General features: G+C 51.6%; 1 protein-coding gene across 3 annotated transcripts in view; it reads right to left on the reverse strand.

Annotated features, from left to right (window-relative positions):
* The window catches only part of LOC111158727 (afadin, adherens junction formation factor), a 133,993-nt gene that overhangs the window by 16,391 nt on the left and 102,734 nt on the right, over positions 1–14,868 (reverse strand). For 2 of the 3 annotated variants that reach the window (XM_022520959.1, XM_022520961.1), the window contains exons 23-29: positions 9,319–9,384; positions 9,033–9,106; positions 8,499–8,617; positions 6,708–6,902; positions 5,778–5,869; positions 5,261–5,446; positions 1,435–2,433 (exon numbers count right to left, since the gene is read on the reverse strand). In XM_022520959.1, the coding sequence (XP_022376667.1) occupies positions 1,435–2,433; positions 5,261–5,446; positions 5,778–5,869; positions 6,708–6,902; positions 8,499–8,617; positions 9,033–9,106; positions 9,319–9,384 (1,731 nt within the window). The remainder of the gene's footprint in view (positions 1–1,434; positions 2,434–5,260; positions 5,447–5,777; positions 5,870–6,707; positions 6,903–8,498; positions 8,618–9,032; positions 9,107–9,318; positions 9,385–14,868) is intronic. The other variant, XM_022520960.1, reaches the window with a different exon arrangement.

The raw sequence follows: 14,868 nt of genomic DNA on the forward strand, positions 1-14,868 counted from the left end.
CAACACGCTCTCCTGTTTCGGGGGGTGAGACCTGAGGCCGGGAGCGCACTCGGCTCCTGCGATCACCTCCTGCCACTAGCAGCACCGGAGGCAGAGGACCCTGCACCAAGCACTCAGCCACCGTGTGGACAGGGGAGGCCGGAGTCCTGACCCCAGAGTGGAGACTCTGCAAAGAATTTGGACATTGTAAGTGACCCATTAGTCACCCGTCAGTTGCTCTTTCAAATTTTAAGAATGTTTATTACCGGTGACTCAGATAAACCCATAAAATCATGTCACAGTTAAGATCTGGGCTTTTGAGACACCGCAGTGTTCCTGCTGAATTTGGGGCCGAGTTCCACATACCTGTTGCTGAGAATATGTGCGTAAGAAGAGGTGTGTGACATGTTTCAGGAAAATAATCTACAGGGCAAACTCGAAAAGGGATCAGACTAGGGCTTTACGTATGAACGATTATCTAAGATTAGGTTGCGTCCTAACGTGGAAAGACGGAAGCGTCGGACTGAACAGGTGTCTGCTGAGACCTCTAGCAGACAGCCCCAAATCCACGCTGCCACTAGAAACCAGACCCAGAAGTCACGCTCCAGGCTGTCTTTCCCAGAACACTGCGCTGTAAACAAACCCATGGACGTGACCGGTCGCTTAAGTGCCTGACAACAGTTCTCTGGACAGGGTAACAAAGACTCTCAAATTTGGCACCTTAAGGGATCTACTGTGTTCTACTAACACGAATTTCACTTCTGTTATTTGATTTGGAAGAACAAGTTACTTTTATCGAGGGGAAACGGGAGTAACACCCCAAACTCTCAGCGTCTCTATCCTGCCGCTGAAGCAGAGGAGCTTGGTCTCGGAGGAACCTGCCTCCTGAGAATGAGCGCCCCATGGAGTCGCTCTCTGGTACTACAGTTCTCAGCAGTGCTCTTTGTCACCGCCGTTCAGGGCTGATAATCGAGACCAGGGGTGAGCGCAGGACCTGCCAGCTGGCCGCCTGGGCGGCTCCAAGGAGCACAGCCCCCTGGTGGCACGGGCACCATCTCCGTCGGTTCCATTGCTGGACCAGGCTGCACCGTGAAGACAGTCTGTACGGCCCACCTGGCCTCAGACCCTCACTCTCTGGCCATTTAAGAAAAGGTTTTGCCAACCCCTGATGAGGACTATTACCGGTTACTAACGAACTAGTGGTTATTAACTCGTTTTCTCAACCGAGGCGTTAACGAGAAGCTACCTGAGGAGCCAAGCTCCGTGTGGACGGGGTTTACTCTTCAACGTCTGCGCCTCTCGCCCTGGCTCACCCTGCGGGACGCTGGCTAGCAGCAGCGGGTGCGGCACCACGCGATGGGCCGGGGCCCTGGCCGACTCACCAGGAGCCCGGGCATGGCCGCCCCCAAAAGCGCCGCCCCGGGCACGCGCGCCCACAGCACCCGTCCCCTTTACCCTCGCTCTCCGCTCAGCCTCGAGGCGCTGCATGATCAGCATGGTGTCCACGTCGTCGTCCTCCTCGTCCTCATCCTCCTCGTCCTTCTGTTTGGACTCCTGCAGCCTCTTCTGGAACTGCCACTCCAGCATGAGCTTCCGCAGGCGGTCGCTCTCCTCCGCGCTGCGCTCAGGCCTGCTCTGCAGCTCCTGGATCTCGCGGCTCAGCATGTCCACGATGTGCATCTGCTGCTGCTTCTCCAGCTTCTCCCTGGCGTCCCGCTTCCACGGGTCCGGGGAGAGGCTGTCTCCCGACGACAGCTCCTCCTTGCTGACCGTGACGTACTGCAGGTCTCTGCGTTCGATGGTGCGCGGCTGCAGCTGGGGTTGCAGCTCCCGAATGACCGTCTCCTGGGGCCTCTGCAGCGCGGAGGGCTTCTCCGGCTTCACGTGGGGGACGGTCCCCGGGGAAAACGGGGCTGGGTTCAGGGACTGGGAGCGCATCTGGCCCAGCTTCCGCTCCTGCTCCCTGCGCTTCCTGTCCCGCTCCTCTTCCAGCCGGGCCTTCTCCTTCTCATACCAGCGCTGGTGCTCCTCCCGCTTCCTGCGCTCTGCGGCCGCCGCCTGGGCGGCGGCGGGTCCCGTCTGGCCGGCGGGAGGCAGAGGGAGAGGCAAGTCCACAGGGATTCCGTCCACGTCCCCGGCATAGTGCGTGGGAGGCGGCGGGGGCGGTGGGGGCAGGTCTGTTTGGACCGGCTGGGACACGGCCACTGGCACAGGCTGCACGGCGGCTGGCGTCTTCCAGCGCCCAGGGCCACTTTTGGTCAGAGTGGACGCGGGGGTGCCTGACTTGGAGGAGTGGTCCAGGTGCTCCTGGCTGGAGGCGCTGGAGCCCACGGAGGGGCTCTGATGGATCCACATGTCGCTATCGGACTTGCGGTCCAAGGCCGCCTCGACTCGACGCCGCTCTAGCTGGTAAGCTTTGTCCTCCCGAAGTTCTTCTTGGGAACGGGTAACACGCTGGGAAAAGAAAAAAGGAAAACTGTTCTATTTCAGCTGCTTAGAAAAAAATTACTAAAAGTGCATTAATATTTTGTCTTCAGGGAGAAAACATTTTAGGGAAATCGTCAGGGGAGTGCGGAACAGAGGCTGAAACCATCAGCTCGGTGGTTCTATGGGACGCACGAAGTAGGGACACCATGTTGGGGTGGGGGAGTCAGGGCTTTTCCAGGGAATTTCTTTATCTGTTACAAACAAGGGAGAGCTGGGCTTCCCGTCTGCATCACGGTGCGTGCGCACACACACACGGCACATTCAGCTGCTTCACGGACGAGCGTGGCCTTCCCGCTCCTGCGTGGGTCCCTGCACACACCTGCACTGCGGCCCTTCCCGCGACGGACACTGAGAGGGTAAGTGTGTTTAGTGTAGTGCAATTCTGAGTATGAGTCACGATCGAATCTTAAACGCGTCAGCCATGGCTCCACCAGCAGATGACTGACTCTGGGGACTCTGACTGAGCTGGGCACATGCCAGGACAAGCCAGGCATCCGGGTGTCTCTGGTCCCGTCTCACAAAGGTACAAAACGCAGTGTGTATGTGTGGAAGAGAACAAAAGGAACAGTCTTCCAGAGGCCTAGTCTCTGCACAAGGGCACGTCTAAAAGTAGTTTAAATTGATAGAAATGATTCACTCTGATGTCAAACATTTTTTTCCTGTCCTATTAATGTGTAGAAATTAAAGATGCAAATCTGGAATATAAGCTGTTTCCTTCCTTAAAAAATAAACCAACAACAAAAAAAGGAAGTATCACTTGAAAACACAGTAGCCTGAGAGAAGACTGGAACATTTACTGCCCACATTTGCTCTATCTGTACGGTGCCCACAGAACCAGTTTCTTGCTCACCAAGCAGTATCCAGACCCTCAAAAGAGGCAGGGGATGGGGGCACTGAACCCTGGGTGGTCAAAAATCCACACACCACTTCTGACGTCCCCCAGACCTTAATGACGAACAGCCGACTGCTGACTGGAAGCCTGATGGAAACAACAAGAGCTGATCACCCCATATTCAGTACGTCTCAGCACACACCGTACTCTTACAGTACCGTCGACCACAGAAAAGAACACATCACTATCAGGAAGAGAACGTACATTCGCAGCACTGTAATGAAAAACGTGGGCATAAAAGTGGACACGCGCAGTTCAACCGATGCTACTCATGTCAACGGTGTCATTCGATTTCCTGCTATTTGTCGCACACTTTTCAAGTGGACGATGTCAAAGGTCCTGCCTCAGACCCTCCACCGGCTCCTCCTGTCTGCTGCGGCACCGAACCTGCAGGGTCACGCTCTGCTCTCCCTGCAGACCCCGCGCGGCCCTGGGGTCCCTGCTGCCATCTCCCATGTATCCCCTGCTGAAGTCCTACGCTGAGGCTCAGTCATGTCAAGATCCATAGAACTGACCCATTGCCACACGGACCTCTCTGCGTTCCGACTTCCTCTTCGAGCTCACTGACCCCCGAAATGAGGCAGAAGCCAGCAACAGATATACACTATGAACATGGAGGCCTAACAACGATATTCCCACAAAACAGGAGCAAACGTGTAGATGACCTTGACACACGGTAGGGACAGCTTCCTACGGGCTAACAAAAGACACCAGAGGAAGCAGGCCACACGAGTACTCCACTGTGAAGGAGACATCTGGAGGAAGACCCCTTCTCCGCTAACTCCAGCTGGCCGGTGGAGCTGGGCACGCAACGGTCCCAGACAGACTGGGCCTGTGGGGGTCATTAGGCCTCCCTAGGCAAGTGGCAGGCTGGCCCTGTGGACAAGACGGCATCATCTGTGATCTCAGCATCACTTCTTGCCCTCCGTGTGGCTCCTCCTCACCACTACTTGGGCTCCCCACCCCCCGACTGGGAGCCCTTCTGTCGTCCTGGCCTTCTCGGCTCAGCTCCGCCACACTTTCAGCCCTGGGCTCCTCCGGCCACCCCGACTAAAGCGCCACACCCAGAATTCACCATCCATGACCCATACTTGTTACATCTCTATGCCCGCATGTGATTTCTTCTTCCAGTCTTTCACAACCCAACGTCATCTTTCTAAAACAGAAAAGCACATCTGATAATGTTCCCAGCTCAACGATTCAGATGGACATTCCCTTCTCTACTAACTTGGATAGACTCCAAATTCCTCAGCTTATCACTTCAAGCCCTTGCTGTGTAGTTCCAGGCAGCAAAGACCGGGCACTGCCCCCTGCCCCGAGCCTGGTTCCCGCTCAGTGGCACGTCTCTGTGCCTTGTCCCTTGGTCTGAAAAGCTCTTCTGTTCAGCGCTGTGAGGTAATGTGGGAGCCCAGGTGCCGGTCACACGTAGATCGACAGGCAGCTCTGCCACCAGTGGGGACTCAGATCCCCAGCAGGGGTCAGTACACGTACTGACTTTATCTGCCTCATTTCCCAGCCACATGGTTAGTTCCATGGGCAGGGACCACGGTCACGCCTGTGTCCCAGTGCCCGGACAGCTTCCGTACAAACAAAGATAAACGCACATCATTCGTTTCTCACTCCTCAAATCCAAATCCTGCCTCACAGACTGGAATGCAGGTGTACCGTTACGAACCCTTCACTGATCAAACATCGGGGGGATACAGCATTCCTCCTCACAGCTTGTTTTCCTTCCTATCCCCTCTTCCTCAGTTAACCAGGAACCCGGGAAAGAAGACAACTATCAGACTCGGTTCTGTCCTACAGAGGGTGTGACCTGTCTCTCTGACATCATTCAGATTTTCCCGTCACATGGGTTTATCCGTGAGGGCTGGGAACGTTCACAGACTCCTTCCCTCTAACCTGAACTGCGACACTGGAATGATTACTGTCTGTGTGCATGTGCGGCTTCTCCTCGTAACTTGGCCACTGGTTCTGAGGAGCCGCCACCCGGTCCTGGGATCTGGAGGCAGGGAAGGTGAAGTACTCCCGGCTGTACGTCTGTGTGGGGATGGGGTAGGCCTCCGGTCTCGGTGGGGGGGTCTGCTCCTGGAAACCGGGAAGAAGAAAGAAACGTGAGCTCTTGGCAATTTGCATATAAACTAATTTAATTTCCAATGATCTGTTTTAAAATATAGTAGATACATTTAAAACTGTGTTAAAAATTTAAAGCGTTTGATCCCATACTGGGAATAATTAAAACATTTTTCCCTGATTCCCTCATTTAAAGCTAATTTCCTTATTGTGTTAAAAGTGAAGAGGGCCTCTGGAATTCTAAACACGGCTGACGTGTGGCGTGAATGTGGGAGGAGACAGGTCAGGGACCCCGCGGGAGGCCTGGGCATCTGCCGCAGGGAGGACACTCGCTTCGCTCTCACACCTCCGTGCAGAGGTTCCCGGTGGAGACGGACGTGATCTTGGCGGTTGTTCCGGGGGTGTACGTGCTCTTCCCTCCGGGGCTCGGAGGCTGATCTGTTAGAAAGGGTCGGGGGAAAAAAGTTTAACATTAGATAAAAAAAAAACGCGATGTCACGTGACAGAGCTCTCTGAGGGTCGTGACCACGCGCCCCGCATCTTCCGTCTGCCAGCGAGGAGTCAGCACCCGACAAACAGTAGCCACGTGGGAGATCAGGGCTCAGCACACCCTCTCCCCTCACTGGCATCATCAGAGTCCCGAGCTACCAAGTGCCATCTGCAGACCAGGGACTGGCGGACATTTCTGGCGATGGGACAGACAAAAATTTCTTATGCTTTGCAAACCTTGTACATGTTGCATATCCTTCTACTGGTTCTTCTTCTTCTTCTTTTTTTTTTAAAGGTTTTATTTACTTATTTGACAGAGATCACAAGCAGGCAGAGAGGCAGGCAGAGAGAGAGGAGGAAGCAGGCTCCCCGCTGAGCAGAGAGCCCAATGCGGGGCTCGATCCCAGGACTGAGATCATGACCTGAGCCTAAGGCAGAGGCTTTAACCCACTGAACCACCCAGGCGCCCGATTCTTCTTCTTGCTAACAACCCTTGAACAGTAGAAGCACCCCTAGGGGACCTGCTGGCAGTCTGCCCACTCCCACCAGAGACCGTATCAATGACGCGTCCAGAGCACGCATTGAATCAGTGTTCTAACCTAGTTTTTACTGTCTGCCAGGAGAACACGGCTTTCCACCTCTCTCACCGAGAGCACGTCTCCATCAGCGAGCGCCCACAGGGACTCCCACCACCCTGGTAACTAAGAGAGCACACGGTGTCTCCCCAGCACCGACGGGAACCGTGCAAGTGCAGGCCAGGGAAAGACAGGAAAGGGACCCTTCTTACTTGCCACGTTGGGGCTGGAGCGGTGATCGGCCCGGTTCTTCATCAGTCTGTCGTCACCCGGCAGTTTCTTAGGTTCACTGTATTCTGCCCACGGCAGCTGAGGGCTCTCAGGTGATCCGTTTGGGGCTGAATTATTATAGAGCTCGAAACCTTCACTCTTTGGTCGGGGTTTACCTGAGCCACGACGGTCTGAAACTGAAATCAAAGTGTATTCAGGTTCTCCTCATTTGCGTGAGATTTTATTTTAAACACCCTAGTCTTTTTTATTTTTTTAAAGATTTTATTTATTCATTTGACAGAGAGAGATCCCAAGTAGGCAGAGATGCAGGCAGAGAGAGAGAGGAGGAAGCAGGCTCCCCGGTAAGCAGAGAGCCCGATGCGGGGCTCGATCCCAGGACCCTGAGATCATGACCTGAGCCAAAGGCAGAGGCTTTAACCCACTGAGCCACCCAGGCGCCCCCCTATTTAGTCTTTAAAGACAGATAAAACCTACAAATATTTAAAATTTCATAAGACCATATTTTTAGTGGGAGAAATAAGGTAATTTTTTTAAATCTAAGAGTAAAATCTTTTTCTAGACAATCTTCAAAGCAACATTTAACTGGCACTGATGGGAAAAGGTGCTCCTTCTAACCCTGTCTTCTCATAAACTCCACCTGTTAAGTCACAAGACAACTTCTAAAGTAACTTTTCAAAGTGAAAGATAAATATACTTCCCTCACTTTCTAAAACACACTAATTCTTTTAGTAGCTGGTGGTGTGACTGTCCACGTCCACTTCTGGCTTTCATGTGCCCCGTGTGGCAGCCCGGACATGTTCTCTGTTCCAATAGCTTCCCTCTGGGGAAAGGTCATTTCCTTCTTGGAAATGACCATAAGCTGTGCCATTAGCCCACCAATGCGGTAGCGTCATGAGAAAAGTGAGAGATATGCTGGGTCGAGGTCTACACAACACACGGTTGGGTTGAGCTATGCTCTGTTTATTCTGGTACACAGCAGGTCCAGGTTCTCAGAGGCTGTGGTTGCAGCCATGTCACCATTAGGTTGACTTCAGGTCCTGGACTTGGAGGAAGCTCCCAGAATATGGACTGACGGAGAAGGGAACTCCATCAAGGCCAGACAGGCCTTAGCAGCTGTGCACAAAGTTAGCAAAGTAAATGCAAGATATGTAATGATTTAAAAGATAACGTGAATCCTAACAGGTTTCTCCCTGTGATTTCTGAACTAATCCTTTCCAAAAAAGCCCTAAATTTCTATTGGTTTTATTCTGATTTATTCTGATGTAGCGACAAAATCATGGTTCCAAGAGATGATCTCATGTCAATAACAGAGACCTTAATTTAAAGTGACCTACGTACAACAAGACAGTCACGTCCTGCACACGCAGGGCTTAAGTAACTGTTCATACGCAGTTCTACAGCTGTTTCAGTGGAGAATCCTGCTTGTTCTCTGAAGATTTCACGTCCCACCCGCATCGCCTGCTGCCTACGACCAAGTGCCTCCAGCAGCCGGCTGGGCCCACGGGGGCTTCTGCGGGCAGGAACCTGGGGAACCACCCTGGGGCCAGACACCAGACGCTGCTCTTGGACATTTTTCCCGGGCATCTCACTGGAGGGCTTGCACCCTGCTGGGATGCTGAAAGGAACAGCACCCAACCCTCCGAGATCCTGTGGCTACAGAGAGAAGGCCAGGACGCTAAAATCCATGGGACGCACGAAGTGACCCAGACCTGCCCGCTGCTCCCAGCAGCAGTTACGGAAGAGACGGCACAGCCCCTGCCACGAGCCCTTACTTCTCTGCATCATGGGGGACGGCTGATTGAGCAAGGTGGCCAGGCCGTGATAAATTGCTCCCTGCTTTGCTACTTCTAGCGTCACCACAGAACTTGTTCTTGTCATGAGTTCTGCCGCCCTAGAAAGAAGAGAGAAGCACAAACGTAAGAAAATGAAATGCAGCCTGTGGCCACACTACTCTGAGGAACAGTTCTGACCTTCAGACCGACGACCTACTGCCCATTCCCTTCCTTTCGAGAGTAACGAAGCACTCATCTCCTGTTGCCATAGTGAGGGCGGCCAGACGACACTCGGACATTCCCAGCATGTGCCAAGAGTATTTTTTTTTAAGCTTCAAAGAAACCACTCCAAACTAAACACATATTTGTAATCTGCTAACAAATGTGGTATCCTGTACACTATTTTACATTTAAAAAGGCGAAGAGTAAGGGCATAGCTTTTTGGCATTTTTTTGTCTTCTAATTCCAAATGTGAAACATCCCTAAACATGCTAATATTCAGCTTTAAACAAACAAGTACATAAATGACGATACCTTTCTTGAGAGAGTCCTACCAGACTCCGTCCGTCCACGCTGAGGAGCTGGTCGCCCGCAGCCAGGCGTCCATCCTGTGCATAGCCGAAGGGCACGTGTTTTGGGCAGTGGGGACAGCCAAGGGCAAGAGGAAGAAGAAGAAAGTCAACGGTAAGGAAGCTCATGTTTGTTTTTTCCAGCAAATAGTCTACATGGTGTTTTCTAACGATAACCATCAGTGGGGCCTCGCAGGTCATTTGTGGAAAAGGACTCGCGTAAGACTTCCATCTTTAAAACGGATACTAACCACATCCGCAGCGCCTCCTTTTACAACAGACTTGACGTAGATTCCGAGTTTGTCCTGACCAGCGCCCTAAACAAAAACAAGGCAGGACACACTGCTTGAAGACACACAGTAAAAAAATACAAACCTCAGTAAAACACAGCATAATAAAAGAGTACACAGATAATTGTAACAGAAGTCCTGCTTCTTGCTTTTACATGAAAATCAGTACTAATAAAATTAACACTCTATTTGGTAAATATAAAGGAACGGATGGGAAACGTATCTAGTTTGTTTCTAAATCAAGGAAAGTCCTCCTGAAAAATCGATTACTAATAAACCAGTTGACGAGGAGAGGAAGACCGGCATCCTAACGGAAATTCAAGATAAGCTCTGATGGCCCTGGGTTTGAATGAGCCACAGCTACCCTCACGACTTACACTGTTCACCACTCTGAGACAAAAGCGATTTACCGGAGTCTACATCCCCTTATTTCCAAAGCTGTATTTTAAAATTTCAAACAAGAAAAAACTTCTTGTGGCATCCAGCGAGGGGCACTTCGGTAAGTAAAAGTAAGAGGGCTGTGCAGAAAACGCGGCGCATCGGTGCAGTGAGATCATGAGGCAGAACTCCGCATGGACGCGGAGCTGGGAGCCCCGAGCCCCACGGCAGGCTTGTCAGGACAAGTAGCTTCTGCCAAACAGGTTTAAGGACTACACACAGCTCCCGTACGGAGTCACCAGCGTTCTACCTGGACAGTCCAGCAAGAACATAAAAACCCGTAGGAGTCATTTACTGGACTGGCCACAGGAAGCCATCGCATGCGTGAAATCCCCCTTGGAGCACTGCCGACGTCCCACAGCCGAGGACATGAGGACACATTTCGTAGCTCAGGGTAATTTCAATAGTCATGAAGTACTGTGTCATAAAGGGAAAACGCAGAAAGGGTCTCAGAGTTGTAAAGACAGTGAGTTCAAGAAATGACTTCATGGAAGCAAAGTTCCACAACACCGCGGAAGCACGTGGTTTCCACTCGAAAACTCCTCATCGCTGCCTTTTGCTGCCAGCCGGTTCAGAGAGGACAGTCTGACTGGGGAGCGCTGCTGAGGCCTGTGCCCACTCTCCCCTCAGGGGAAATCTAGCACGTAGCATAGCATGCCATTGTTTTCCGTGCCTCAAACCATCTACTACGGATCTCATTACGAAAATGGCAGAGACTGTCTCAATTTAACAAAACAATTTTGGGAAACGGTATGTTTCAAATTTCATGTGGTTACATTACCCGCAAGCTGCGTTTATAAAAATTCTATACAAGCTAAAACCCAGTCCTCTCTTTTGCAGCCCCCCCCCCCCAATCTGGCCTAGGTTTTCCCGTGTTCACCCCCATGTGCTCCTCGGCGTCTGTCTGTCCCCTGCCCCCGCGCTGCACACCCCCTGCCCCGCCCCAGACTCCTGACTGCCTCCAGACAGATACACGCCCCTCAGAGGTCAGCCAGCACGTCCGCGGCACTACTAACCACGTGCAAGTGGAGACCTCCACCGGTTCCTCTCTCTCTCACACACACACACACACACACACACACACCCCAAAAAGCAGAGACAGTTGGCAAAGCTTGTCCTTTTCTATAAATCTGACATATCACGGTAAACAAAATACATACAGTAGGCGCTCAATAAACGGCAGCTTTCTGGACTGCAGCATGTTCCTCAGCGAGAGCTCAACAGAGCGACAGCCAAGCCGTTAGCCTGACTCTGCTCTAGCCGGTCCTGGGTCTCCCTGAGTGCGGGGCCCTGACGTGCACGTGGGAAATCACCCCCAGCCCGCCGTCTGCTCTGTAAGGCAGGCTATTCCCTCGCAGGCGGCCGATGAAATGATTCTGTCCCCAGTATACTCTGTACTTCTATGCGGTCTGTGACCGACGGCTTAATGCCACAGCCCAGCTGTCTAAGTGACCATTTCTCTCCTCCGACAGGCACCCGCCGACTACTCACACTGGGAAGGGGCCTGTGCCACACGCAAGAGCCGCGCTTCGCCGCGAGCCCCCCGTCTGCTTCCAGCCGCTCATTCAGACCAGGAGCCGCCCCCCGAGAGGAGCCAGCAGCCCCACATTCCATCTCAGACAACGGATACAAGCTTCCATCTGGGGGACTCCCTGGGAACCGCAAATACTGCGCAAGTGACCGGAAAGCCCACAGCGCCTTCAGAGAGGCCACATACGTGTGCCGTGAGGTTCACAAAGCGTAAGCTCGAACATTCACGGCAAACTGATCACGTGATACACACACTGGACAGCACCGTGACCGTCACATCTTCAGATGCAGGCACAAGTGTCCAGCATAATCCTCCAACAGTCCCGGCTCCCGAAGCGCGCCCCGCGGGACCCCGGGCCCGAGCCTGGCGCCGCACCCTGGAGCCTGAGCGCAGATCCTCGCCCTCTCACTACACACCGCGCCCGATCCGCCCTGCCTCCGTCTCCCCGTTTTGGCTTACGCTGTACTTTCCACAGCAACGTCTGACGCAACGGGTCTGCCAAAACGCTTTCGTCGTTCGACTCCCGGCTCACCGGCCACCATCCGCCAAGCCACACGGCTTCCGGACATTGGGCAAGACGCAAGCTCCTCCTCACCTGTGCTCCCAGGACGCTTCCCCGGGACGCTTCCCCGGGCCGCCTGCTGCCGCCAGTGCAGATGGCTCTCCCCACCGGCCTTCCCGGTCGCTGCCTTCTGACCTCCAGCACGTGGTCAAGGCCTTCCTCCCAAGCCCACCACGAGGCAGCCCAGACCCCATGAGCAAACGGATCAATACTTGTACCCGTGCGCCAGGAAGCAGCTGACGCGGCCACCACGGACGGAGCTGCTAACGCCGCAACGTTCCAAGCTTAACTCGAAGCTAGGAACCCTGAGCGTCTCCGACTGTGGCACCACAGGGACGGCTTCCAGGAGGAGCTGTCTGCCTTCATTGTCGGGTGAAGGACGACGGGCAAGGCTCAGCATTGAAGAAACGCTGTTTTCTTGCATGATGGGAATTTATCTAAGTTCTAAGCTATAATCACATCTTTAATGCCAAGTTTAATTTATCAGTGTATCTGCAACTCGGAAAAGGAGATCTCCATCTGAGGAATGACGAGACACTGATCATTGCAGCCCTCAACTGCAAAGGCCCAGTAGGCTTCTGAAAGGTCCTTTTGAGGCTGGTCATAAAGATGGACTCTAAGTCACGGACAGTACATGGTGAAACACATTAAAAAATATATTGTTGGGGGGCGCCTGGGTGGCTCAGTGGGTTAAAGCCTCTGCCTTCGGCTCAGGTCATGATCTCGGGGTCCTGGGATCGAGCCCCGCATCGGGCTCTCTGCTCAGCGGGGAGCCTGCTTCTCTTCCTCTCTCTCTGCCTGCCTCTCTGCCTACTTGTGATCTCTGTCTGTCAGATGAGTAAGTAAAATTAAAAAAAAAAAAATACTACTGGGGGAGGGTGATACACAAAGGAAGAATGGATCCAGAATATTCTACAGAGGGATCCAAGCTGTGGTTAGCATTTGAATCTCACTAATGTGGTCTCAACCTTGCACCACGTACCTAGAAAAAGTCTTGATTTAACACCCCTACTTCTTACATTTCTGTAAACACATTCCCATTCCGCTAACCTTTAACCTTCCCATAGACGTGGCCCCTAAAGCAGACCTGCTCCGCCGGAACTCCCCGCCCTCCCATCTCTGCGTACTCGAATCCTGTCCATACTTCACGTGTGGCTCACGGTTACAAACAGGACATAAAAGAAATCAAAGTACAACTGTTGTACAGAGAAATGACCAGCTCCACTGCTTATTATTTTAAAAAAACAAAATTACAGATGGATCAGAAGTCAAAGAAGTTTAAGGACTTTATTTTTTTAAAGATTTTATTTGACGGAGTAAGAAAGTGTGCACACATGAGCAGGGGGAGGGGAGAGGCAGAGGGAGAAGCACACTCCCGGCTGAGCAGGGAGCCCGATGCAGAACGCGATCCCAGAACCCTGGGATCATAACCTGAGCCGAAGTGGACACCTAACCGACTGAGCCCCCAAGGTGCCCCAGAAGTCTAAGGAATTTCTAACCATACACACATACACATACGCGTGTATATACATAAAACCAACACGGGTAGTTACTTTCAATGCAAAATGCCACAATCTCCGCCCAGCTGTAGGGAGACCCGACATCTTCATCTGGACGCAACTCTCCTGGTTTGCAATGTCCACCGTGGCAGGCTGGAGAGAGGGGCGGGTCGGTCGGTGCTACTTCATCCCTGCTCGTGCTACCCGGGCCGGGACCAGGCCAGCTCTTGGGAGCACTGAGGCAAACTCACCGCCTGCCAGGTCGCAGTAACTCCTCAGCATTACGAAGTTCTCACTACCTGCCCCGCTTCTTCTGAAGAAAAGTAAGATTATAAACTATGATAAAAACGGTATAAACTAAATTATTTCAGAAGCATTAAGCCTCCTCTCTCTTATTTCTGATAAGAATGCACACACTAACCGAGCCTAGAAAGACTGAACTTGTATGGCAAGTCCATTCCCTTTCTTTTTTCAAAAATTTTATTTACTTATTTGAGAGAGCGAGAGAGTACACGGGGCGGGGGGCAGAGGAGAGGGAGGAGCAGGGAGCCCGATGCAGGTCCCCATCACAGAAGCCTGGAATCAAGACCTGAACCGAAGGCAGGTGGTTTAACCAACTGAGTTCCCCCAGATGCCCCAAGTCCATTCCTTTTCTAGTTCAGAAAGGCAAACAGGGCCCAGGAAGTTTTTGCTGCTACACATCAGTAAAAGAATGTAAACACGAGCTATATAAACATGAGCCAAACATCGGTGCGATGGCATTAATAGACACTACCAGACTATGCTGTCCGGTACGGCGGCCGCAGACCACACGCGGCTCTACTGAGTACTCGGAATGCGGAAATGTAGCGGGTCCAAACGGAACGTGCATGAAGTATACAACAGACCCAGATATCTAAGCTTTGTATGGAAAAAAGAATCTAAATATCTCAGTAATGACCTACATTCCAACTACATGTTGGAATCCTAACACTTTGGATATACTGTGTAAAATAAAACTTTAGAATTTCAGGTTTTTTTTTAATGTACCTAATAGAACATATAAATTACCTTTGTGGCTCACACATTCTACTGGACAACACTTTTCTAAAACTACAGATTTTTCACACTCTATGTTATTAGTAACCACAGGTACTAGCAATAAATTTATAATTAAGCAGATAACTGGGTAAAAACAAGATTTTCATAACATATAACATTATGTACCCTGATTTCCAACCATGGAAGAGTAACATTAATCATTAAAATGGAGAGGCTAAGTAATTTTAAGGCTTACTTGTTTAAAGTTACCTAAGCTGGTATTTAAAGATATTTCTGTATTTTTAGTCTTTTAGTCGTAAAATTTAAAAGGTTAATCAGAATCATCCAGAATTATCGATTCCCCATTTAACAAATCAAATTCCCTTTTATTTTTCTTATGTTTTAAAGATTTATTTATCTGAGAAAGAGAGCGTGCATGAGAGCATAAGCAGGGAGAGCAG

This window comes from Enhydra lutris, unplaced genomic scaffold (genome assembly GCF_002288905.1).
Source record: "Enhydra lutris kenyoni isolate GAN:26980312 unplaced genomic scaffold, ASM228890v2 scaffoldscaffold62, whole genome shotgun sequence".
NCBI lineage: Eukaryota > Metazoa > Chordata > Mammalia > Carnivora > Mustelidae > Enhydra > Enhydra lutris.